The sequence below is a fragment of the Ruditapes philippinarum genome, unplaced genomic scaffold, assembly GCF_026571515.1.
Source record: "Ruditapes philippinarum isolate M1 unplaced genomic scaffold, ASM2657151v2 ctg4676_1_1_1_1, whole genome shotgun sequence".
NCBI lineage: Eukaryota > Metazoa > Mollusca > Bivalvia > Venerida > Veneridae > Ruditapes > Ruditapes philippinarum.
The window spans coordinates 21,379-47,716 of record NW_026862223.1 but is presented as its reverse complement, the minus strand read 5'-3'; the positions used below and the strand labels follow the sequence as shown (position 1 = coordinate 47,716).

At 33.4% G+C, this 26,338-nt stretch overlaps 1 protein-coding gene across 2 annotated transcripts; it reads left to right on the top strand.

The window, feature by feature from the left end:
- Positions 1-1,304: 1,304 nt before the first annotated feature.
- LOC132718328 (histone deacetylase complex subunit SAP130-A-like) lies at positions 1,305-25,391 on the top strand. 2 transcript variants are annotated; one of them, XM_060702031.1, is made up of 20 exons: positions 1,305-1,441; positions 3,125-3,286; positions 4,667-4,781; positions 5,508-5,711; positions 7,342-7,552; positions 8,274-8,506; positions 9,435-9,536; positions 10,133-10,427; positions 10,783-10,901; positions 11,685-11,882; positions 12,495-12,732; positions 13,473-13,595; positions 14,546-14,602; positions 16,208-16,311; positions 18,068-18,122; positions 19,057-19,235; positions 20,871-21,005; positions 21,694-21,797; positions 22,157-22,279; positions 24,257-25,391. In XM_060702031.1, exons 2-20 carry the CDS (start codon positions 3,125-3,127, stop codon positions 24,404-24,406), a joined length of 2,907 nt encoding a protein of 968 aa, XP_060558014.1. In that variant the 5' UTR covers positions 1,305-1,441; the 3' UTR covers positions 24,407-25,391. The 2 variants fall into 2 exon arrangements, with proteins under 2 accessions (XP_060558014.1, XP_060558015.1); XM_060702032.1 differs by lacking the exon at positions 14,546-14,602.
- The last annotated feature ends 947 nt before the right edge of the window (positions 25,392-26,338 follow it).

Genomic DNA, 26,338 nt, shown 5'->3' with positions numbered 1-26,338 from the left:
CTGAACCTTCAATAAGTTCAATGCGACACTTCCCAGGTTCTGTGCCATATTCCATGAAAAGCGGCGTTTGGTCCCCATGTAATATAAGGCATGTCACCTAAACGAGAAAACAATAGGCGAAACTAAACAAAATGAAATTTTGAAAGGGGATAAGAGGTTATGAAGCCTACATATCACAGATAAGACGGTTAGTATTTCAAAACACGAAAAACTCCAAAAATTTAAAAGACTCAAATAGCAGTCAAAATGCACGCAATCAGCGCTGACGTGTTCGTATTTCTTCAGGGATTCTGTTTTTCTATATAAATCCAGAGACTGTGTCAGCACTGACTATATTCTGTGGGGAAAGTATCCCACAGGTAGACTATACTTTATATGTCATTTAATTCATGATTATTCAAGATGATAGGCTTGAGTGTGGTAATGCCTCAATTGTCTTGTGTAAAGCTGTAAACGTTGAATAATACCTAATGCTACAATATTATTGTCTATTTTGTAAAACAGAACTAATTTATTACCTGTGCGCAAAATGTCTTGGGATTGCTACTCTAATGAGCATGATATTGGTCAAGTTCCCTGGTGACTTAATTACAGTAATATTGTTGGTTGTGAACTTGACCGCGCTTTTTAAAACTGATGATTCAATCAATATTTTTCTAGTAATGAGGGTTCCACACAGAAGAAGAACATTCAAACGTTGGTCTAACTATATAAGCTACTGACTTAGTTTCTGGTGAAGCTGAATGGAATTAAAATCGTTTGAAGAACCCTAAAATCGCCCATGGGCTAACTTGATGTTTCTTTTATAATGTATCTAACGTATTTTTTATCTTATATTTTGTTGTTTGTTGAGGGAATATTGAATATTTACAGGATTAAATACAATGGCAATTTATATGTTTCAATGTAAAAGGACATCTTCCATTTCCGCTACCATTTTGCCAGATTAATTAGTACTATAGTGCCGGAAAATTTAGTTAGCGCGTACCTACAATTACTCCGCGGTATGCTGAGACTCCGTGTTACAGAAGTTTACTTTGAGATACGTTACTCCTTCAGTGAACTAAAGATTTCTTCTTTGGTGCTTTTCAAACCTATTTGCTTTCGGTTTGGAACCCAGCAAATGAAAAATTCAATAAATGGCTGCTACATGGGCCCATATTAATTTCAAACTTTGAATAGCGTAGTATTTTAGCTGGTTTACTGCATTTGACCTAATTAAGTAGAAACAGGTGCTGCGTGAAATTTTGTACTTGGCCGTTGCCTCAGATTTTGTTACGACGTCGGGAACCAGAAACCGGAAGGTATGGATCCATGTGACAACAACTATCCAATCAAAAATCATAATACATGACGTCGTTTACCGAGAGCCAAATATCAATTTATCGGGGAATGCGAAAGGAAATGTAGTTTACTTGTTTATATCGTGAATATTGAAAAGGTAATTACTATATTATGTTAGATGACTTTCCTACGTTTGTACTGGTACAGGTATGATGTCATGAATTGCAAAATAATTTCAGCTGTCACCCGTAAACAGCCGAAATTCTTTCCAGACAAATTGCCAAGGTGGTGGGGTACTGCCGTAAAGTGCTAAAATTCCTTATGTTGGTCTTTAGGTCGCGTTTACGTGTTGTCTGTTTATTCCTATTAACGTTCAAAGTAGATTTATTTGTGTGAACATTAATGAAGAAATTAGTATTGCTAATTATACAATAAGGTTCTAGTCTGTGAAGGCATGTTGGAAAAAAAATCAGTGCAAGTCGCGGAGATGTTGACATTTCACAATTAAATTGTCGGAATGGGATTTAGCTATGAGTTAAATAAATATCTATCAGTGTAAAAAGACTGTTTCAAGTGATAAAATTTTATGTTCACTCATTAATATTGATTATAATAGGAATAAAGTATATACGCAGGACATTTTTAGTATAAAAAGTCCCTTTATTTCGGCGGCACGAAATACTTAAATATACCCAAAGATATGAAAGATATCCAAGAAGGTGTGTAATTAACTAATGAGTAATGTTGAAGGTTTATCATAAAATAGTGGTTTTGTACAACTGATCAGTAAAATATGCATTTCACAATGCTTAATTGATTAATTCACTATGTGATTACCAATTATTAATCAATTACTAACCAAAAACTATTAATCTTACTGAAAATTGGGTTATAATCATTAATTTAATCAATTACTTTTCAGGTAATTGAACCGCATGTCTGCTTTTTACCAGGTTTACAAAATTTAAACTGAATTAAGACAGTTATGTTTAATTTGTAATTATCTGACAGTAGTATTATAGTAGCCTTTCAAAACAAATCTTCGACAGTTCCCTACCTGGATGATTAACTTCCAAATTTAGCCCAACTAATTAAACTTATCAAAGAGACATCAAGATATTTTTGGGTAGACAATGTCTTTTTCAATGTCTGACCACGAACTGCATTTTTCTACAGACATTGGCAATTTGCCCAGTTCAATTTTATAACAGTTATGGAATTGTTTTTTTTGTTGAGCCCGCTTGTTGTGAGTCTGACTTCATTGTCACTTTTGGCATTTAGATTGGTGTATATGCGTCCATCCCGATTTGTCTAGGCTATATCTTGCTCATTCTTTGAAGGCTTACAAACTGATTTGGTACAAATCTTCACCATGATGGGATGGTGTGTCGCACTTAAAACCCATGTCTGTTGCTGAAAGGTCAAGGTCACAGTTTGGGGTCAGTGCAAAACCCGTGTCTTGAGCGTAACTTCTACATTCACGGAGGGGTTTTAATATTACTCAAGAAAAATATTCTCCATAGTGAGGCAGTGTTGCGCTGTAAATGTGTCTGTGGTAAAGGTCATGGTCACACTTAGGGTCAAATAACAGAATAAAACATTCATTTGCAAGTATAACTTCTACATGCATGGATGGATTTTAATATAACTAAACACAAATGTTCTCCATGTTGAGTTGAGTTGTCTTGTGCAAAATGAAGGTCAAGGTCACAACAGGTCAAATAAAATTGTAAAATTTGTTGGTGCCCTAGACATGTCACTAACTAGTCAAATTCAAGACAGGAACAGTCAATAACAAATTCAAAGGGTAAAGGTTTAGATTTTATTTTCTGTATGACAGATGAGTGTAAACAATCCAAATTTTCCGGTGGGTCAAGGTGACAGGCGGGTAGATGATACTCAGAAGCAAGAGCTATTGACTAGGATTCCTAAAGCTCATATAGGGTCGGCAGCATCTGCACCTCTAGCTTTGAATATGAGCCATGCTGTGTCAACATACCAGGTATTATTGTACTCTTATTGCCTGAAATTCCTATTTTGAAAATGTTTAGTCATTATTGTTTGGATTATACAGAATTTATTTTATTTTGATTGTTTAGGAAGCTAGAAGCTTATAGAATCCTTTTCTGGAACCAACTGGTAAGTTTATAGAATTGGTTCCAGGAACCAACCAGTGCTGAGCAATGAGTGTAAAGTTTCTTGCTTGAGGAAACAACTACTTGCTCCTGATAGGGTTTGAACCCATGCAGCCAGCAATCCTTAGATTACTAGTCCAATGCGTTAACCACTTGACCATGTAGCCATGCTATTGTTTGCTAAGTGGTATAAAGGATCAAGTCATAGTGTTGACTTGCATGTGCTGGCAGTGCTGATTTTTCTTTAGCAAAGAGAATTCTTTAATGAAGAAATTTATTGTGAATGAAATATGATGGAACTTTTCCTCCCAGATCGTATTATGTACATGAGGTTTCAAGACATTAAAATAGAATGGGCTAGTTGTGTATGGTTTTCTACAAATTGAATAAGTACAGTTTTAAATATTAAAGAATGTGATCATACTTTGAATAACGATGCTCAGTTTTAGTGTGTTTCTTCTGTTATGTCACTTGGACAAGGCATGGAAGGTGAAGGTTAATGCATCAACGTAGAATCCAAAAAGAGGCACATGTGGTCTAAGGTATAGAAAGCTAAGGTTAAAGCATTCAACGTAGAATCCAAGAAGAGGCACATGTGGTCTAAGGTATAGAAAGCTAAGGTTAATGCATCAACGTAGAATCCAAAAAGAGGCACATGTGGTCTAAGGTATAGAAAGCTAAGGTTAATGCATCAACATAGAATGCAAAAAGAGGCACATGTGGTCTAAGGTATAGAAAGCTAAGGTTAATGCATCAACGTAGAATCCAAAAAGAGGCACATGTGGTCTAAGGTATAGAAAGCTAAGGTTAATGCATCAACATAGAATGCAAAAAGAGGCACATGTGGTCTAAGGTATAGAAAGCTAAGGTTAATGCATCAACATAGAATGCAAAAAGAGGCACATGTGGTCTAAGGTATAGAAAGCTAAGGTTAATGCATCAACGTAGAATGCAAAAAGGGGCACATGTGGTCTAAGGTATAGAAAGCTAAGGTTAATGCATCAACATAGAATGCAAAAAGAGGCACATGTGGTCTAAGGTATAGAAAGCTAAGGTTAATGCATCAACATAGAATGCAAAAAGGGGCACATGTGGTCTTCCTTGAATCCTTCAGCAGAAAATTTATTTTGTCATTATCTACCTGTCAGTGCATCCTTTGTATTTTAAAGGAAGCCAACAAAAAAGATTAAATTATAATTCACTCAAATCTCTTTTGCGTTTAAATGTATGTTTTATATTTTTGAAAGGTGACAAAAACATTGGGACGCCAGATTGCTCCAGTTCCTGTTCTTGGAAGCCATGCTAAACCATTGGCTGCACATCAGATAACAAGTATCAACCCTACTTCTATTCATAAGAAAGGTATGTACAGTACTCATTCTTGTTGTGAGTCTGTAGGCTATCTTCATACAATTAGCCTCATATATTGAAGACATTAAGATTTTTCAAAACATGGCTGAGTGATGTGGGTTATCTTCATATATCACCCCTCATCACTGTGGGTTCGAATCCCACCTTGGACATTGGCTTTATTCATGTGAGGAAGCTATCAAGCTGGCTTTCTTAAGGCCTGTGGTTCTACTCAGGTACCCATTTGTGTCTGAAATAATGTACAGAGTATGTGTCCTGAGGTGTTCCTTCATCAGTGAAGCTTGAAAGTTGCCATATGACCTTTACAGTGCCAATGCATCAGACTAAAAATATATGAAAAGAAGAACAAAACCTGTTCTTTGTAAAATGTGTAATTTTATTGGTACATATTGGTACAGTTGTTGCAAAACATTCTTTGGACTTTGGAAAAATTATAACAATCATCTGCAACATATTGGTGTTACCTAATAATGAGCATAAGTTGGAAATTTTGTACTATTTTATCTTTAAAATAATTGATTAGTTTGTTCAAATCAAAGTGAAATTTTACTTGAGTGAAGGACTTAAAATTGATAAAAAAAAATGTTCCTAGTATGATATCATTTTGATTGAAATGAAAAGTCAAATGCTACTTTGTTAATCCAAAGGGAAGTATATAAATTCAGGACAAATTTATTCTACTATACATACACTTGTTTTAATTTTGATCTTTTACAGAGATACAGAAAGCCCCTCTATCTCTGACCTCGACAGCTAACATTACCACCCTAGCTGGAACAGGTATCATACCTGTACAGATCAGTGGTCCCAGCACCACTACAGCCACAAGCAGCACCTTGCAAGTGCCAAATGTAAGCTCCATAGTGCGCAGTTCTGTACCTACCATACATCATCAGACGCAGTTCTCTCATTTGCCAAGAGGTAGGTTTGATATTGCATGACTTTTACCAAGCTGATAATGTAGAATGAACTTACTTTGAATAATTTATTGTAACTGTGAGGAATTTTGTTAACAAAAATGATGGAAGTATACTCAAAGAGTGTAGAATTGAACAGTCAATTATATAGTGCCTTGTCAGACTGCATGGAAGTGCTGGTTTAATGGCAGAGATCTGCCGAGGACGCGATTTTGCGCCATTGGCGCTAAAAAAATGAGAATGGCGCAGGAAAATCGGCAGCAAAGGGCCATGGGCGCATCTAAAATCTGTGCCAGACTTATAAGAAAACAAAACTGTCTGCTGGGTTATTTAGTCATCCAGTCAAAACTGGTACCAACAGCAACATGTTACCAATGCTCCTGTAATTACGCATATTCTTTAGTTTATCCATTCCCCTATAGCTTTTGTCCATGTTATCTACTTACCGCATTTCTTCTCATAATCCCTTTCCCACACAGATACTCATTTCTACTACCGTAAATTTAATCCAATAAAACAAACAAACAAATTATACAACTACTTAATATTTAAAATGATTATCGGTAACTGAAAAAAAAGTGTTGCTATTTTAAGAAATGCTGTAAGTTACAGTATAATCTGACAGGTGTTCAACTTGATCAACCCTAAGGTCACTCAAGTTCACGCAAGTTTTGGCTGATGAAGTGTAAAAAAAGATGTATATTTCGTCATCAGAATGTTTGACAGGGTGATTAACCAATCAGAGAAACATTGTGCATGACTTTTTTCATGATCAAAAGGTCTGTCGGCAAATGTCTTTGATGTATGCTGTCTACACAGAGGCATACAAGGGGCAATAAAATTCGTCAATATACATTGGTAAGGGACATTTTGTGCAAAGTAGGAACAATTAAATGGATAGTGCACAATATAAGACATTACAAGTAAGAACCAGCAATTATGTGAATAAATTTGCATATCAAATTTTTGAGCAGCCATTAAAAAAATATTTTCATTTTTGCCTGCAATTAATATTAGTTAGAAAGTTACCATGTAGGCATAATTTTTAATTATTGGTAAAGTACTGAATTATAAGTGAACCACTTGTCATAAAATATGATTTAAGTTTTATTACCGGGGAAATTCAATTACATGTACATGTATCTACAAACTTTTTAACAGTTATTTTGGTCAATGTTTACTTATTTTCCCAAGGCCCATACTTTGGTAAAAATGGCCCATCATTTTCAGACCAAGTGGGCCCAGGGCCCAGTACTTTCAAATTCTTGGCAGATCTCTGAATGGGCATTACTCTAATGGCATAGGTAGATCATTATTGCCATTAGCATTTACTGATTTCTCTCAAATATTTCACGACCCCATATTTTACTATACATGTATCAGTTGTTACAATACTATTCTTAAATTTAGTTTGAAGAATGTGGCTACATTGATTTTTATGATACTCTTGAAATATACAGAGTATATAATTGTTCTTATCTTACTCTTGCTCTTAAAAATGTAAGAAAGAATTTTAGACTAAGAATAAGCTCTGGAACAGCTCTTGTTTGAAAAATCTATTTATTGTTTCTCCTTTTAATAGTGTATGTTGTTGTATTATAGTGTATATGATAGTATAAATTTAATACTTTCAGGTGTAGTTGCCTCGGCTCAAGTGAGATCTGGCTCTTCTGTGAATATACAGCGACAGACCCTGCCCACATCTATACAAGCAACTGCCTTAAATTTACCGGGACAAATACGAAATGTCATTCCACACATGATACGACCCGCTACCCCACCCACTAACAGATCTGCATCACCAGCTATAAGTATAGGTTCTGCCCAAACTTCCGATGCACATAGGTATCTTTTACTGTTTAGAAATTTATAACCAAAATTCACTTTGTTAAAGCAGCATGCCTCCAGATTCTTGCTAATTTTCAAATTTTGAAAATGTATTTAAAAGTTAAATATTGTGAAGTGAACAAAGAAAGTAATTTACACATTGTTAACGGCTCTTACAAACCACCTAAGAAAGTTACTAAAAAAGAGCCAAAATATGCAAATTATACCTTACTGCGTTAGTGACGCAGTAGAATTATGGTGATAAATAATGCAAAATCAGTCATAAATTGCACATAAAATGCAAATCATGAAATGAATCTTGAATCTCTTTTACTTTTCTTTAAATCTTGATACATTTTTTTTCAAGTTTGATTTTCTTGAAATATTTTGGCTCATCTGGAGGTGTGAAGCATTAAGTGATAAAATTAACGATTAGCCATACTATCTTAGTTACCATGCCTTTAACAATCTCAAGAGTCTAGGTTGTCAATGTGATAAGAATCATGGATGGAAATTTATTTCTTCAAAATAAAAAGTCACAAAAAAAACCTGTCAAAGAATTTAAGAAAAAATTTTATGTGAAGTTTTAAACATGAAATTTGGTTTTTGAAAGTTGTTTAATCCCATGTTTAGATTAAGATTTAATGAATTCAAAGATGACCAAGCACATGAAAAAGATTGCTAAACAAGTATGCAATCGGTTCAGAGATTATATATGCATGGCACTCTTAATTTACAGAGCCAGTATATCCCTGCACAATGTAACTACAGTTGGCAGCACGCCAAGTATTCAAATAACATTACAAGCATCACGGACACAGCCAGAAATTGGCGGGAAACCTGCTGGCAGTCTGCAAGCTGCTAAAATAAGTAACCAGGCATTGAATATGACATCACAACAGAAAGTGATGATGACGCCACCTTTAACACAAGTCCTTCAACATCCAACTCTTGCTGCTAAAGGAAACAGAGGTAAGTACCTTCATTTTTGATGGGTTAGGTATCTGAAATTATCTGAAATTGTTAATTTCACACGAAGGTTGTTTAGGGAAAAAATCTACTTTTCATCTTTTTACTAGCCCAGAGATACCAAGAATGCCCTTTTGTCTATTTTTCCAGTTGCAGACAAGCAACTGGATAGAACAATTGACATTCTGCAATCTACCTTGATAGACTTTTTGCATGAAATAATAGGCAGATGTATTTGACAAACATTAGTTGGAAGAAAATGATTGAAATTGATGAATTATATAACAGTTATGATTTATGTAGCAGAAGTCTTTGGAAACAGTGCATTATGATCAACTCGTATTTCTCTGTCGCCTCTACAGAGTAGTGAAACTTTACAGGATTGATCAGTAGCTCGAGTACTTGCACATATTACACTGGTTTTTCCGGTTGAAGGATTTTTTAGCCGAGTCATGGCCCTTGAATAAAAAATGTGTTTTGCAGTTTTAATGATTTTTGTGTTTCCTGCTACACAGTAGCTGCAACATGCAATTTGGCTATCGTGAGGCTACACATGTCATCACTGATTGCCCTTGTGTAAATTTGCTAGGTTAACTATCATTTGGTGTTTAAAAACAATCTGCTAGAACAGGTGTAAAAAATTTCTCAAGAGCAAAGGTGTCAAATTGATTGATAAACTTTGACCTAATTATATTTAATTATGGTAAAATATTCTAGAATTATTCTTTACAGACCAGTAAGAACTTCAACACAGAAAAATTTGACGCATAAAAATTTGACACACATAGGTTTCAATAAAGAATATATAGGAGAAAAAAATCAAGACTTTCATCGTACTTTTTGACACATCGAGAAAGTAGACTAATCGAAGTTTGACACATAGTAGTTCTACCGTATATCAAACTTTCTATAAAATGTTGTTTTATTTCAGGTCAGCCAGTTGGCACGGGTTCAGTTACGGTAGCTTTATCAACAACTACTGTCACTATACCTATAATAAGTTCTGGACCTACATCTACAACCATTCCTATAGGTAACTTGAATATTATACTTTCTGTTGAGATATCATAATATATTCTATTAAGCATTATGGATTTTAGAAATTCCCTTTGCCCTTTCTTTTCGGCCTTCCTCAAACACTAGTTGATTTGGGGAAAAAATATGACAGATTAATCAAAGCAAGGATCATATCATACACAAAAAACCCCAGCTGTTGTTGAATTTTGTGTTACTGTTTGCATATATTTCTGAGTGGAAAGACATAAAATTAAAGTTTATTGGCTGTCTTTGGTTTTTCTGAACCCAGCAAAAAAAGCAAAACGCATCAGAAGGACATGCCTTTTACAGTACATGTATTTGATTTGCGATATAGAAGTTAAAATGCTGGTTTGTCAATGTATATTTCTGCTGATTTGGGAATTTAAACACTATTTTTAAAATTGAAAAATGTTATTATTTCAAATATATAAGCCAACTTTGAAAAGATGACAATTGGAAAGTATAATGTAAAAACTAGGATGAATCAACAAAATATTCACCATCCCATTATGAAATATATGCCTAATGGCCTTAGTTTTGGGAATTGTTAAAAGAATTAAGTTCAGTGTTTTTTTTCGTTTTTTTCTACAGCAAAAGTACCGCCACAAAGACAACAACATATAATACAACAAACTCCACAGAGCCACGCTGTTCCTACCACCATCACTGTCTCCAGTCTTGCGGAACATCGTACCGAGGCTACCAGTTTCCCCCAGCCTCAGCCGGCTCACTCTCATACTGTCCTTGCCTCACAGAGTCATACAGCACCTGTACACAGTACTCAGTCTCAGCTGCCAGCACATAGTCAGCCAGCCAGTAATTTGTTTATGTGCCGCAATCCAATAGTCACTACATCAAATGCACCCCATACTGAATATAGAGAGTCGTAAGTTTGTTTTCTCTCATTACATTAATTGTATATAAGGTAAGCTGGATAGTGAGGTTTATCCTCATTACATTAATCCTAGTTACAAAATCACAAAATTTCTTACCCACAAAATTAAGTGAATTCACAGTATGCCGAAATAGATAACATTTTCCCAGATAAATTTTACCTGCAGAGTAACGTCAATTATTTATGTTTTAAGACAACCTTCATATCTGTGCAGTCTGACTAGGGTTGAAAATACCTTTTGGAGAGTTGTATTATTTGATCTTACAATTGATTACTATCCAAACACACAGTTTAGTAAGTTAAAGGGTTAACTGATGCAAAAAGTGCTTGTTTTTATCTTTTTCAGGTCTATACCTACTATGCCATTTCTCCCATACATTACATCACTAGAAAATCCGTACTACCAGCAGTTGATGAGATGCCAAGTTGCTGCTGTAGCACAGGCTCAAGCCCGGCCTGGAATGTGTAAGTTTTAACTTTGTACAGCATTATTATTTCACTCTTATTATGTAGTGAGCTGTGAGTGACCTCAGTGTCTTAAGGTTGACATTAAATCACTTTTTTTAAAAGGCTTTGAGTTTGAATACCTTTACAGAAAAATGAATTTGAAGGCTTGGAAGTTGTCAAACTGATATAATAGTACAGGATGGTTGTTCTGTATTTAGAAGGTAATTGTAGTTTGCTCAAATAGAAATTTTGCTTAAGAGACGCATCATGTTATACCCTTGTGTTTGACTTGCTACTCAACCAAAGGAAAAACATGCTGATATTTGATTGGTAATTTTATCACATACCTGTGCAGATTTTGTGACTTCTTAAAAATGGTATTGCGCGGTTGTGCAAATATTTTGACATGACGTCATTTGTGTTATACAAATACAGCGTAAAGACACGCTAAATGTTAGCGTTACACTACATGTATATGTGCGTCAAAGAAAAATGATTTTTTTTGCAATTTTAACAGTCTTTATTTTGGGTATATGATAAATAGAATATTATGTTCGTGTAGGTTCATTACTTAATTTATTGAACTCATTGAATAGATTGAGTATTGAACCTACACTCATTTAATATCCTGTTTTTAATGAACAAGTATAAATGTTGTTCATGTGTGTAAATGCTCTTCAAATAATATAAATTAATATCGAACATTGAACATTTATTCTACGATGAGTTAACTACTAACTTTGTTCTGTCAACATTTTTTGTACATACTTATAATACCATACTGATCATCTTTTTTTTCAGTACCTAATCAGACTACAGCGAACCTGGCAGCATCCCTACAAGCTGCTAGCCAAGGGGTATCACAAGCAACCAGTGGTGCGAACGTTCGTTTAAATCATCCGTTAATGGTGATGCAGGAAACTTTACGGCAATCCCAGCCTCATTCTGCTGCTGTTCAAGCAACCGTTGCTTCTCAAATACATTCTATTGTAACAGATGGTAAGTCAAGTGTTTTAACCTGGTTATGAAGATTTTTATTTCATAGCTGTCAATCAGCTTTTAGTCTGCTTGGGGGTGGTGTATGTTGTAGGATGGTTGAAGTTAGACTTGTCAATATCTAATTATTGAAATAATAATTCATAACACAAAGTCTGATAAGACATCTTGGAAGCTCCTAGTCCAAAAACTTAACAGTATTTAATTTACTTTCTATAAAAATATGAGCACATGTACATTGCATGAGGAGATTTTATTTGTGAAATAAGGGAGTCTTTTGCCGAGTAGTTAATGTTGACTTCTAACCACTTGCCCCTCACTGCTATGGGTTCAAATTTTTGCAAGGGACAGGTAGCTAACATAACGTTTGTGGTTTTACACAGGTGCCGGTTTGTGCCTAAAAAAACACACTTAGGCACCTTGGGTCTTTCTCCACCAGTAAAGGTGGTATGGTATGTAGCCATATCACCTTTGAAGTTTTAGTGAAATGTAAAACCAAGCAAAAAACAAAAAATTGTAAATTTAAGATGGAAAAAAAAAATTTAGAAATTTTATTTAGATAAGAATCAGTAATTGATTTATAAAATATTATACATATTAATCCATTTCTCAAAGGTGCAGCCAAAGTAACAGCAGCTTTAACAAACAGTATGGTAACCATGGCAGCTGACAAAACAGTTCAGCAGGCAGCTAATGCTGTGAGCGCTGTGGCAAGCAGTTTGTTCACGGCAACACAGAATCTACATGCTCCACAGATAGGGCAAGCAGCCCCTATTACAGCCAGTAATACCCCAGTCAGTAACCCTAATGCCTCACCTCGTCCTAGTATACTCAGAAAGCGAACAAATGAAGGGTAAGTTTATTATAAACCAGGTTTGTTAGGGTTTTCATTATTAACAGATTGACTATCCATATCATTGGTTGAAATGCTGTGAAAGTCAGTTTTATATTCAGCCTATAGGTTAAGATAGCTCTCTTGACCCTTGGCCAAATCGGTTGTTTATATTTTGGTACATCTTTTATTTTACATAAAAATGAAAACCCTACAGTTGTGTTGTTTTAGGCATTAAGTATTTTTTGCAAGAAAAAAAACCATCAAATAAGCAAAGATTTTGATTGAAAATAATATAATACATGACATTGTAAATCTTCTTGTTTAATGTTTGTGTTAAATAAAAAAAAAAAAAGAAAAACCTTTGAGATCTTTAAATTATAAATTTAGATTTTGCTTCTTCTACATATATACAAAAAACATGTATTAGTACTGCAGAATCAATATTTTTTGTGGGGCATTAATTTTCCTGGTATTCGTGGGGCATTAATTTTCTGGTATTTGTGGATAGGTCAGTCCAAAAATTTAAGATCCAGCAAAATTTTATTTCATCTGCTGTAAGGTTATTTTGCATTGTATTATTTATATTTTACCTTTTGGGAAAATTAACAGTCTGTTGATATAAGAACCCACGAAAATGTTCTTTGCGACAAAACCACGAAATTTTCTTGCCCACGAAATTATAGGAATTCACAGTATTAGCCATGTTTTACTTCTGAATTTCTTCAGATGAATGTAGTAAGAATAATTTATGTTAACAGTGTATCTGCTGTGAAGAAGCAGCTTGCAATGACCTCAGCAGAAGTTCACAGTCCGAGGCCTGAGGTACGACCAGACAGTACTCCACAGTCCAATATGAGCTCACCAAAAACTCCGGCATCTGGGTAGGTTTTTATAACAACTGTGCTTCATTTTCATGTGGGGCATAAACTTGTTTGTGAGTTTCTACTTTCTAGCATAATTGGAAATTCAGTATTTAACCATATGAAATAAATAAATAACATGTAAAGTTATAGATTTAGATTGCTTAGCAGTGTTGTATGTAGGTATTTTATTTAAATGTATGCAGCCTAAATTTAACCCAAGCTCTATGCAAGAGAGATAGAAAATGACGCGTAATAATTTTATAGTAGTTCTTGTAGTAAAGTTTATTGTCACAAATGTTATCTTTATTAAGTGAGGAACTATTCAATCCTCTGACTCTGAACAAATTTTCAACAAATAAACATGTATATTTACATATAGGTAATAATATAATTTTTCTTATAAATACTAAAAATTTATGAGTTTGTAATTGAAATTTTGTGTACCTCCAAAAGTATTTACACATGCAGCAAAGTTGAATTTAGGCCTTGATATTGTGTCAACTATTTTTGTTGTGCTTCACATATAAGGTTTCATTATAGATTTATAAAATGATAGTAAGGGAGAAATGGTCCTCTATAACAATATTTCATATTGCTTTCTTTGAACCACTATTGCTGGAAGGATTCAGTTATTCCTGGAAGGAGTTCAGTTATCCTAAGTTGTGCTTCACATATAAGGTTACATTATAGATTTATAAAATGATGAAATGTCCTCAATTGCAATATTTTGTATGGCTGACCTTGAACTCTTGGAAGGAGTTCAATTATCCTGCACTATTATGTAAGATTGGTGATTCTATCCTGTGGAATGCATTCATGTCTGAAAATGTAAAAAGAAATTGTATAATTTTTCACCAGTAAACAATTCTAGTTTTATTATGGTGTTTTAAGTTAACTTTTGACATTATATGTATGTTTCTTGAGATATTTTGTCATAATCTGAAAATTAAAAACCAACATTGTTTTAGGTTGATTAAAACTGAACCCCATCCACACACATTAGGTCCAAGAGAATCTCCGTTCTCGTAAGTAGTTCATGTTCAGCTGCAACTTGCTTATTTGAGCCGCACCATGACAAAACCAACATAATGCGTTTGCGACCAGCATGGATCCAGACCAGTCTGTGCAGGATCCATGCTGTTTATGCTATAAGTTTCACTACTTGTAATAGAGTTGGTAAGCGAACAGCATGGATCCTGATCAGACTGCGCAGATGCGCAGGCTGGTCTGGATCCATGCTGGTCGAAAACGCACTATGTTGGTTTTGTCATGACGTGGCTAATTTAATTGTCCTGTCATCTCCATTAGTTTCTAACTGCTGTAACAGAATTGCTAAAGCTTTAATTTTCATCCCATAAATTGCTTATCACCCAAATACCCCATTTCCCTTATGCTTCATGTCGAAGAGATTGTAAGCCATATGAAAATTGAGTTTTTGTTTTCTTTTTGACTTTGCATGGCATTTTTAGTTTATTTTAAAGTTTATTGAGTACTTGTAAGAATTGGCCTTTATGGTCAACTATTTATGGTTGCTTATTTTGTTTAATTTGCTTCTCTTTGTTAAAATCTTGCAATGGAAGTTATGTTCTTTAGTTAGAGTAAGTTACCTAGCTGGCTTATAGAAGGATCAGAGTAATTGAGTTCTTCATGGATGCCTACTTGTATGTGAAATAATTCAGGAAAACGGGGCCGAAAAAACTTGTCGTTGCTATTTAGGTCTTCTAACTAACAGGAGCAATATCATATGTCAATAACATCATCAATGTTACATAAAATCAACAAAAGAAATACATGTTATAATATTATTTAGATTATATTTTGATTTATTAAACCTTAACCTGCTTTGTTTGTGTGCTGAACTTTCTCTACCTTTAATTTGGAACATTCCATTTGTATTTTAAGAGATTCTATTAACAAAATACCAAAAATTTAGCTGCCAATAATGTAGAGCCTGCACAGGCTAGTCTGACTTGTTTCTTGTGGCAGAGGCTAATCATTTCCAGTAGGGTGTGGTTTAAGAAATAGTTGAGTGGATAATAATGTTAAGTCTGTGGCATAATTGAAAAGTTAATTGACAGGCGAGAAAATGCAGAAGTTAAAGAATGTGCTTTTTACCTGCAGTTAAAACATATTTTGAATTTTGTGTTGAACATTGTGACTTTTTTATAAAGATATCTGTTAATGAATATTTACATTAAAATTGTACTTAAAATTACACAGAATTGTTTAATTGGTTTAGACCATTTAGATAGCTGTAAAACTTGTTAATTGGCAATAAAGTTTTCTTGTTGGCTTAAGAATGAGTTTAATGCTTTAAAATGAGCTTATTTGTTTTGAAATAATTTCATTGCCTTTAAACTTTCAATGCAGACATTTTTTTCTTTCTTTTTTTTCTTTACTAACATCATGTTAAGATGATTTTCAAGGGTGTATTTTTTTTTAAATCAGTCATGACTTGCTAGATTACTGAATTCTGACCAGACCATTTTGTTCTGGTGGCTGAATTATACATTGGAGGTTTTTCATATAGAATCCCGTGAGTAAGCAGTGGACAGTTTAAAGGAGGTTTATTATGACCCTTCTTATTATGTGACATGTGAATTCAGAGGGGTGTGTCTTATGTGTTTCAGTGAGAGCCAATCATCAACAGATACCGCCCTCTCAAGTGAAGCAACCACACCCACACAACCTCATGATAAAATTAAACAAGAAATGCATGATCCTCATGAAAATGGTAAGTTCTTGTTAACTGTATGTAGCTCATAGTCACAGAAAGATTTTGAAATAGAGGTTAACCATATATAGTTTAAAAGTCACAAAGATTTTGAAATAGAGGTTTCACTTACCTTAAATTTATAAAGACTTACATATCAAATTTTCTTTAAGTATATTATAGGAGGATCAGTGGTCAGGTGGTCTTTATTGTTGACTTCAAAACACTTGAGCCTTACTGATTTGGGTTCGAATTCCGCCAAGGACATTAAATTCTTTCATTATACCCCCAAAAACGAAGTTTGGGGGGGTATATAGGAGTCACCCGGTGGTGGGTCGGTCAGTCCAGCGGTTGCATTTTCCTTGTCCGGAGCATAACTTGAAAACTAATGGTTGGAAGTCAATATAACATCATACAATGGTCAAGCACATTGAGAGGAAGTGCAGTGCACAAGAACCATAACTCCATCTTGACTTATTACAGAGTTATTGTCCTTTGTTACTTTTCCTTGTCCGAAGGATAACTTGAAAACTACTGGTTGGAATTCAATACAACTTCATACAGTTGTCAAGCACAATAAGGGGAAGTGCAGTGCACAAGAACCATAACACCATTTTGACAAATTACAGAGTTATTGCCCTTTGATACTTTTCCTTGTCCAGAGCATAACTTAAAACGTACTGGTTGGAATTAAAAAAAACTTCATACAATGATCAAGCACAATAAGAGGAAGTGCAGTGCACAAAAACTATAACTCTGTCCAGAGTAATTATAGAGTTACTCCCCTTCGTTACTTTTCCATTGCTTTTTTCTTGCCCAGAACATAACTTGAAAACTACCTGTTGGAATTCAATACTATTTCATACAATGGTCAAGTATATTGAGAGGAAGTACAGTGTACAGAAATCATAACTCTTTCTGGACTCATTTAAAAGTTTTTGCCCTTTGTTACTTTTTATTGTCCAGTGCATAACTTGAAAATTAATGGTTGGAATTCAATGAAACTTTATACAATGGTCAAGGGCAGTGAGATGAAGTGCAGTGCACAAGAACCATAACTCTAATTGGACTAATTACAGTTATTGCCCTTTGTTACTTTTTTGTCCTGTGCATAACTTGAAAACTTGTAGTTGGAATTCAATACAACTTCATACAATGGTCAAGTGCAATGAGAGGAAGTGCAGTGTACAATAACCATAACTCCATCTTCAGTATTTATAGAGTTATTGCCCTTTGTTCCTTTTCCTTGTCTTTCTGGACTTATTGCAGAGTAATTCAATAAAACTTCATCAATGGCCAACCACATTGAAAGGAAATGCAACATACAAGAACCACAACTATCTTTAATTGCCCACAACCAAAACTGTATTTCAATTGTTTTACAAGGTATTCTGTTACTAGTAACATCCTCATTCCCTAAGCAATCTTGCGGGGGTATTAATCACATTTAGTGATAGTTCTAGTTTGAGGAAGGTATATAGCTTACAGGATGTTTGCAGTTCTACTCAAGTCCAGTTTGTGCCTAAAATAAAGCTGAAAATCGCCATATGATCTATACTGTGTTGGTGCGATGTAAAACCCAACAAAAAAAAAAATTAAGAATGTTTCCTTAGTAGACTTCTTGTGTTCATGATGTATTAAGAAAAATTGTTTAGAAAGAGATAGATGGCCTTATGGCCGTGTGTGCCTTAATCCATTGATAGAAAGAACTTCCATGTTCAAATTGTCATTCCTAATTAATTAAAAAAACATGTGTTTGTGTGGGTTTGTTTTTAAGGTTATACCAACAATACTCCTGAAGCGTCACCACGGAAACGAAGAAAACAGTTGTTGTAAGTATATGTTAAACTGTTTATGTAATTACTATGAAAAGCATGCTAGGTTAAGAAATGCTAATACAGGGTTAATAATTTTTTTTTAAAGATAAAATGAAGACACTGGCTTTTGTGCTTTCTCATTGTTTTGTTAGAAAATAGTAAAAAAACTTGTTGTTGCTATTTAGTTTAATAAGGTTATCAAGATCCCCAGTTTTGACAGAATAATGAAAATTAAATTTCAATTATCAAACAGAGTTATTCTTGCATACAGTCAACTTCTATAATGATTCATGTATATACTAGTAGTGCAACATCTGACACTTAATTCACACATATTAAACCCCAAAACCATACTGTTTTTGTTTTATTTAGATTAAGTTTTAATCAGGCTTTAAGAACATTGACTTACAGTATGGGATTTCCATAACCATGTGGTTATAATTTCTGACTACAATTTACATGTTCTCTTATTAATTGTTTAAATCTAGCTGTGTTGTTGACTTTGTTTATTGTGAGAAAACCAATCTTTTAAAATTGAAAGGAAAATTTGGGCCTATTCTCAGGTGCCATCTGAGTATTAAATGTTCAGAGTGATCTGGTCATTGGCCAAGTGGTGAAGGTCATTAATTTCAAACAACTTGCACCTCACTGCTATGGTTTGCATCACGCTAGGGCTCTATGAAAATTGGAAGCTATCCAGCTAGTTTGTGGAACTTTAGTGATTCAACTTATGTGTCTGAAGTAATGTGTGGAGGGGCACCTGACGTCTTCCTCTACCAGTAAAGCTCAAAATTTGCCATACGAGTGTTGTAATGACCCAACAAAATATACAAACATATAGTACTGTGTGGTTTTTTGACACATCAAACCATCAACATAGTTGAAATATGTATGTGATTTAGTAAGAAAACAAGAAACGAATTTAAACTATGTCTGTGTTTTGTTTCAGACAAGCAACAGAAGAGATAAAGGACACGCCGGTCAGTGTGTTTGACAAGCTAGTAGAGGCATGTGTAAAGGAAGATATGGAGTGTAATAATTATACAATGGAGGATGAAGATGATGACCTATTTGATGAAGATGAAGATGATCTTCTCTCTGATGATAATAGAGGAGAGATCAGAGATGGTGAGTTTACAGTATTCTAAAATGTTTATAGACTGGTTAGTTATTGCCTGAAAACACATAGTTATTTATTGCCTTAAAATTTTATAAACATATTTATTGCCTTAAAATTTTATAGATGCCTTAAAATTTTATAGACATAGTTATTTATTGCCTTAGAATTTTTTAGACATAGTTATTTATTGCCTTAAAATTTTATAGACATAGTTATTTATTGCCTTAAAATTTTATGGATATACAGTCAAACGTGTATTAAGCGACCGCGCAAAATAAACAGTCGCTTAATGAAACGGTCTCTTAAGACAGTCGGCATGATATAAAAGTCAAAATTTATAAATGACATCTTTCTTATGCGATAGGAATGTTTTTTAACTTCATTTTTATATAAATGTTGAATTATTAGTACGCTTCGATAATCTAAATGGATGCAAATGTAAAAAATAACTTTCTGATATTTATTGACAAAACGGGGTGCAAAACAGTTTTGATCCATTACGTACATGTTTGACATTTTTTCCAGAATTTGTTAACTTCTCCGTTGTTTTTCCTTGTCTCCAACACGAAAACCCTAATAGTGAAGATGTTTTCTGTTGTGCATTTTTTCATTTGAAATAAACAAACTACATCTAATTGTTACGATAAATTTAACTGCTGATCAAGTTCAAGGTCAATTCAATGCAGTCTAAATGTCAACAAGCCAAGCGTATACACCATCTCAGTAGGGGCGGAGCGTTGCATTGTTTATCCGATATTATTGGATAATACACGTCACGCGTATACTAACCTTCATTTGCATACGCTAAAACGGTTTGGGAAATAGAGTTTTTCACACGTTTATTTGTTGTGTTTTGATTGTTGACACTTGTGACATAACAAGGCGGCGTTCTCTAAAAACACAATTACTTGACAGGTAAAAGTGGTCGTTTAATGAAAAACTTTATCTCAAGTAGGTGACTAATTAGCGGTCGCTGGTCGCGTTGAGCAAAAGTCGCTTAATACATTAAAGATATAGAGAAAAAATGATCGGGGGGAATTTAAAGTGGTCGTTTAAGACAAAAGTCGCTTAATACACGTGGTCGCATGGGCAAGTTAGACTGTAGTTATTTATAGTCTTAAAATTTTATGGACATATTTATTGCCTTAATATTTTATAGACATAGTTATTTATTGCCTTGAAATTTTATAGACATTGTTATTTATTGCCTTAGAATTTTATAGACACAGTTATTTATTGCCTTGACTGTAAAAAGTATAGGGGATCTGTCATTCCCCAGTTTCTGAATCAGCATTGTTTTAACACATGATGTTTAAAGTAAAATAAACCTTTATTAAGAAATAAAAGTAACATGGTCAGGCAAACTGATGATTTCAGTTGAACATCTCGGTAGTTTAAAATTGGATTTTCTTCAGATGTACATACAGCAAATTTCATATACAGGAAACAGATATACATGTACATATTCTAGAGTACTTTTTGATTGATTGCTGAAATTTTGTTCCCTAAAATACTACATGCTTTCTGTGTAAAATTGCATGTAAATAATCATTAAAAATGTTTACTCAAGCATGACATATTTGTTTGGGCTGAATGTTTATGGATTGGTGTTTGTATATGACTGAGATTATTGTATATTTCAGAGTATGTAGATGATGAAGGTATAAGATGGACGTTGGAGAAATGTCGACCAGGCGTAGCATTATTAAATTATTACAATATTTCATGGAAACCTAGAAATAATCATTTTAACAGATACACAGATGTTAAACCTAAAGGTATATCAGTCAGTTTCATTATTGTAATGTTAACATATCTTACGTATAAAAATTGTATATTGACATTATTTTATTGTATCATCTTAGTAATGAAGTTTCAAACCATTTGCCTCTCACCACTGTAGGTTCGAGCTGCGCAAACGTCAACGGATTGTTCATGTGAGAAAGCTATCCTAGCTCTAGCTTACCAAACATCGGTGGTTCTACTCACTTGCCTGGTGCAGCTTGAAATAATGTACAGAGGGGCAACTGATGTCTTACCCCACCACTAAAGCTGGAAAGCCACCATATGATCTGTACTGTGTTGGTGCGATGCAAAACCCAACCAAAAAAAAAAAAAAGAACTTGAAACTAACTTATGAACTTAAGTTAACTTTAAACTTATCATTATTTAAAGCCTGACTTAAAAGTTAGTCGGTAACACTTTGATTTGAAGACATTTCTTCCAGTCTGTTGTTTTGAATCACAGGCTTGAGGTAAAAAAGTTTTAGTTTAGGCAGTTGCCTTCTGTCTTTTGACTATAGTGTAAACTGATACTAGCTGACTTAAAGGAACAGGCTTTACACCAAGAATATGTAAGTTTATAAATAAGGGGAAAATCTTATGATATTTTTTTCAAAGAGAACAGTTAAATATGTTGTTTATGTGGTAGTGACGTATATTTAATAATGTGTGATGAATTTTACAGACGAACGTCGACCTACAGTTAATGAACTGTCAAATCAAAAAGGGGTTGTACAGAAAGCATCAGGTTGGAAATTATATCATATGGCAGCACAGATAGAAGACCTGGTATGTTTTCTTATAGTATTCTCGGCTTTACATTTAAATGCCACCTGTAAATAATCAAAATTCAGGTCTTTTTTTAAATGTTAAAATATTCATTTTGAGTACACACAAAGAAGGTGTGTTAAACTGTAAACACTTAAGGTAAACACACTATATGAGAACACAGTGTCCTTAATTTTTTTTTTTTTTTTTTTTTTTTAAAGACTAAGTTAACTTGACAGTTAGTTATGCAATATTTTTATTATAAGGATATGGCTTTTTGAATATAACCACTTGTAATTGTAAAGATATGACAGAATGTTACCATTTTTTGAAATATATTAACGGTATTTATTATGATTTGTTTTTGGACTGTGTTACAGTTTGAGTTGGAAAAAGAGTTAAATAATCAGCTAAGCAGTCTACAGGCAGCTATTGGACCGGAACCTCCACTCAAGACCAGTCTGCTGGAAGATGAGTCTGGAATGATTCATGAACTCACTCAGGTATACAACAATATTGAATGATCTACAGTGTAACTTCCGAAAACCGAACACCCATGGGACTTGTCAAAAAGTTCGGATTTCAGAGGTTTCCGGAATTCAGAGGTTTATAATAATGTGGACAAGACTAAGCCACTTAATATCACTAAATGTCAAGGAAGATGTGGCCATTACTGTAATATCATATGTAATAGTCTTTTAATCAAGATAAAGATGTGAATGAAAAGAAAACATTTTTACCTTACCTGCAAATGCTTTTGAATTTCTATCAGTTTGTAGAAATATTGTTAATTGCATAAACTTACATATCGTCCGATGCTAGTTAATTAATTATCACATCAAATGCAATAAAATCCCTAAAGACGTTTGATGCATACATTGTCGAATCAATTGTCATTTAATCCGCTAATAAACACTTCAAATTAACTGACCGCCGTAAATTACTTTGATTAACCCCATCACTTCAAACATACCTTTTCACAGTTTGTGATTTTAACGCGTGTCAAATTACACGATCACCGCCAATAAGTAAACAATCGATAGGGAGATTAAATCTTCCTGCAGGGTAAACATTCTCGATTTACAATGTTTTTCACACCTTTGGATATTTCCGGTTTTTGGAGGTAAAATTGCATTGATTTGACTCTAATTGTACGAAAATATCGTCCAGAATTCAGAATTTAGAAGTTCCGGAATTCAGAAGTATTATATTAATAGCAAATAGAAGGGCAAAAAATCGGGACCGAAAAAATTGTTCGGTTTTTAGAAGTTTCCGGAATTCGGAAGTTACACTGTATTTATATACAACAATATTGAATGATCTATTAATATACAGCAATATTGAGTGATCTATTTATATACAACAATATTGAGTGATCTATTTATATACAACAATATTCAATGATCTATTTATATACAACAATATTCAATGATCTATTTATATACAACAATATTCAATGATCTATTTATATACAACAATATTCAATGATCTATTTATATACAACAATATTCAATGATCTATTTAAATACAAAAATATTCAATGATCTATTTATATACAACAATATTCAGTGATCTATTTATATACAACAATATTGAGTGATCTATTTATATACAACAATATTCAGTGATCTATTTATATACAACAATATTGAGTGATCTATTTATATACAACAATATTGAGTGATCTATTTATATACAACAATATTCAGTGATCTATTTATATACAACAATATTGAGTGATCTATTTATATACAACAATATTGAGTGATCTATTTATATACAACAATATTGAGTGATCTATTTATATACAACAATATTGAGTGATCTATAAATACACAAAATATTGACTTCCCACAAGTCGTCTGTTCAAATCATCCCCATGATGATGTGTTTTTTCCCCGCTTTATCATTTTGTATGACTTAGTAGGTTATGCATGAATCTTCATGACTTAGTGGGTTAAGCATGAAGCTTTAAAAACACTTGATGACCTTCACTGCTGTATTATGGAATCCAGAAATGTTATTTATTAAACACTTACTATGATGGTTTAAGGAAGGTCACAGATTTTACTCAAGGTCACAGATTTTACTCAGTGTCCATTAAAGTCTGAAATCATCCAATGATGTGTACTGGTGACCTTTGGTATCCTTACACTAGTAAGAACTGACAGAAAGTCACCATTTGATATTGACATAAAACACATCAACATTCAACCCTAAAGCTCTGATAGCATTATATCGGCTAGCATGAATTTGCAAGTTTATAATAGATTTTTCCTTATTTGGGGACATATTTTTCAGTAAATGTTTGGGTGATGATAGGTTGTGGAAATGGAAGCTATTCATCATCTTCTGCTCATAGAATTATGATAAAAGTGTTTTGTAACTTTCATTGATTTGTACAATTTTGAGGCATTTATATTTACATAGTTTTTACTGTGTATTTTACTGTATTACAATTTCTTCTATCCATTTTTCAGGGCAACATTCAGAGGTGCAAGTTAATATCAGATCAATTGAACGATGCTAAAGCTCAAATGTTGAAAGTGCTAGACCACAAACCTAAAATCTCAGAAATCATCACAAAACATATGAGTAAAAGACCAATCAAAAAGAAAGAGAGGACGTGATACTAGCTCTAGTCACGTTTTTATATCTCATCGCCCATTGTGTAAATTATTCATCTCATCACAAAGAATCTTGATACCTACGTGTTTTATGTAGTAATGTTTTACAGTGAAATTTGACCAGTATGAAAGTCGAGCAGTGTCTTACAATATATAACCAATGTGTTATGACTGGCAATAAATAAATCTCAAATAATGATTTTAAAAGAAGACATTCGTTTGTTCTGAACCAAGATTTGAATCGGGGTTGCTCTGAGCCGAGATTTGAATCCGGTTGTTCTGAATTGAGATTTTAACCGGGTACGGAAACAACAAAAATGAAATTTAAGTCTTTTATGCAAATCTTCTTAATCTAGTTCTATGGTAGTTATTTTTTTAATCAAATACCTGGCAGTTTGCTTCTCTCTCAAGATCTAAATATGATATATGATTAAGTCTGCTATATTTTCTTTTACTTGTGTATGGTTAAACACATTCAGTGTTCCGAGGATAAAAAATGATTTTATACAGCATGAACATTTATGTTCTTAAACCATATGTGTTCATATCGAAATGTTCTTGTTTTCTTATAATGAAAAACCTGTAACTAACATTGAATGCTGAAATGTTCTGGAATAAAAAAAAAATCTTTAAACTGTAACACTGTTAAAAAAACATTAGCTACATGTAGTTGTATTGGTTTTTAAAACAAACTTACATTTATACGAAAGATGAAAAATGATAGATACACTGTACAGATATAGCAGGGTACCATGCCAGTTTTTAAACAATTTAAATTTACTATGACAGACAATGAAATTATTTATCACAAGTTGTATTGTGATCTGATTTTATTCACCTATATTTTTAGAATATAGCGGTATTAAGCTTTAACAATACTGGTTAAGTTTATTATTTGTGTTTGAAAGAATTGTATATTTGTCTATATAAGTAATTATTATGAATAAGCAATGTAATAATTGAATGATAAAATGTTTTTAAAAGATGATATATTGTTGCTGGTATTTCCTAAACACAATGGGGAGTTTGTCCTTACTTGTTTGTATATACTGTTTGAGGCTTGTAGCATGAATTTGCATCATTTTCTCACCTTAGTGCAGTAAAAGATTAACTCTTATATAGTTAAACAATTACTGCACTAAGGTGACGATTTGTAAATCCATTTATGAAAAAGAAAAAAAAACAACGTAAATCCATTATTTAATAATTAATTATTGGGAGATTTGCTCTGACCATTTGTTGAACCCTAACAATTTTGGGATCAAGGTCATATTGACACTTCGTGTAAAGAATAAGTCTTGACTTTTGAAACTTGGTAGGGACATAGCCCATGGCTACCAGATGACCCCAATAGATATTGAGGCAATGAGGTCAGGGTCACAATGAGTAAATCCCCTGTAATAAGGTTTTAGTTTGTGAAACATGGTGGAGACATCACCCATGGCCAGTAGTTGCTTACTTCAAGATCAAAGGTCACAGAGATAATGAAAAATCCATAATCTCTCAATAACTTTAGAAGAAATTAAGCCAAGGTTTGTAAACAGTGATTGCTGAAATATTGTTCAATCAGCCATATAAGTCTCTAGGATACAAAAAGCTAAAATATTTTGGACATGCACCATACAATGCATAGTAATTCAATGTAGTATTTCAATTTCCTTTCAAAGCAGGATGCTTACAGATTCATGAATTTTTTTAAACATTTAAAAGTAAAAAATTGTCGAGTGAAAAAAGGAAGTAGTATACACATTTTTAAAGGGCACTTAAAATCTCTGAAAATTACAAAAAAAATACTGTAAGTCAGAATGTGTAAAAATAGCCTTGACTGTTAGTAAAAAACTGACTAGAAATACGGTAATGAACACTGCAAAATTAGTTATATCGCATACAACATGAAAGTTATTTCTTGCATTGCAAATATTTTTTACTCTTCTT

Excerpts from the sequence above, each read along its gene's own strand:
- LOC132718328 (XM_060702031.1), top strand. The coding sequence starts at position 3,125 with ATGAGTGTAAACAATCCAAATTTTCCGGTGGGTCAAGGTGACAGGCGG. Across the intron at positions 8,507-9,434 it reads TGCTGCTAAAGGAAACAGAG|GTCAGCCAGTTGGCACGGGT; the intron begins GTAAGTACCTTC and ends GTTTTATTTCAG. Across the intron at positions 16,312-18,067 it reads GCATGATCCTCATGAAAATG|GTTATACCAACAATACTCCT; the intron begins GTAAGTTCTTGT and ends TTTGTTTTTAAG.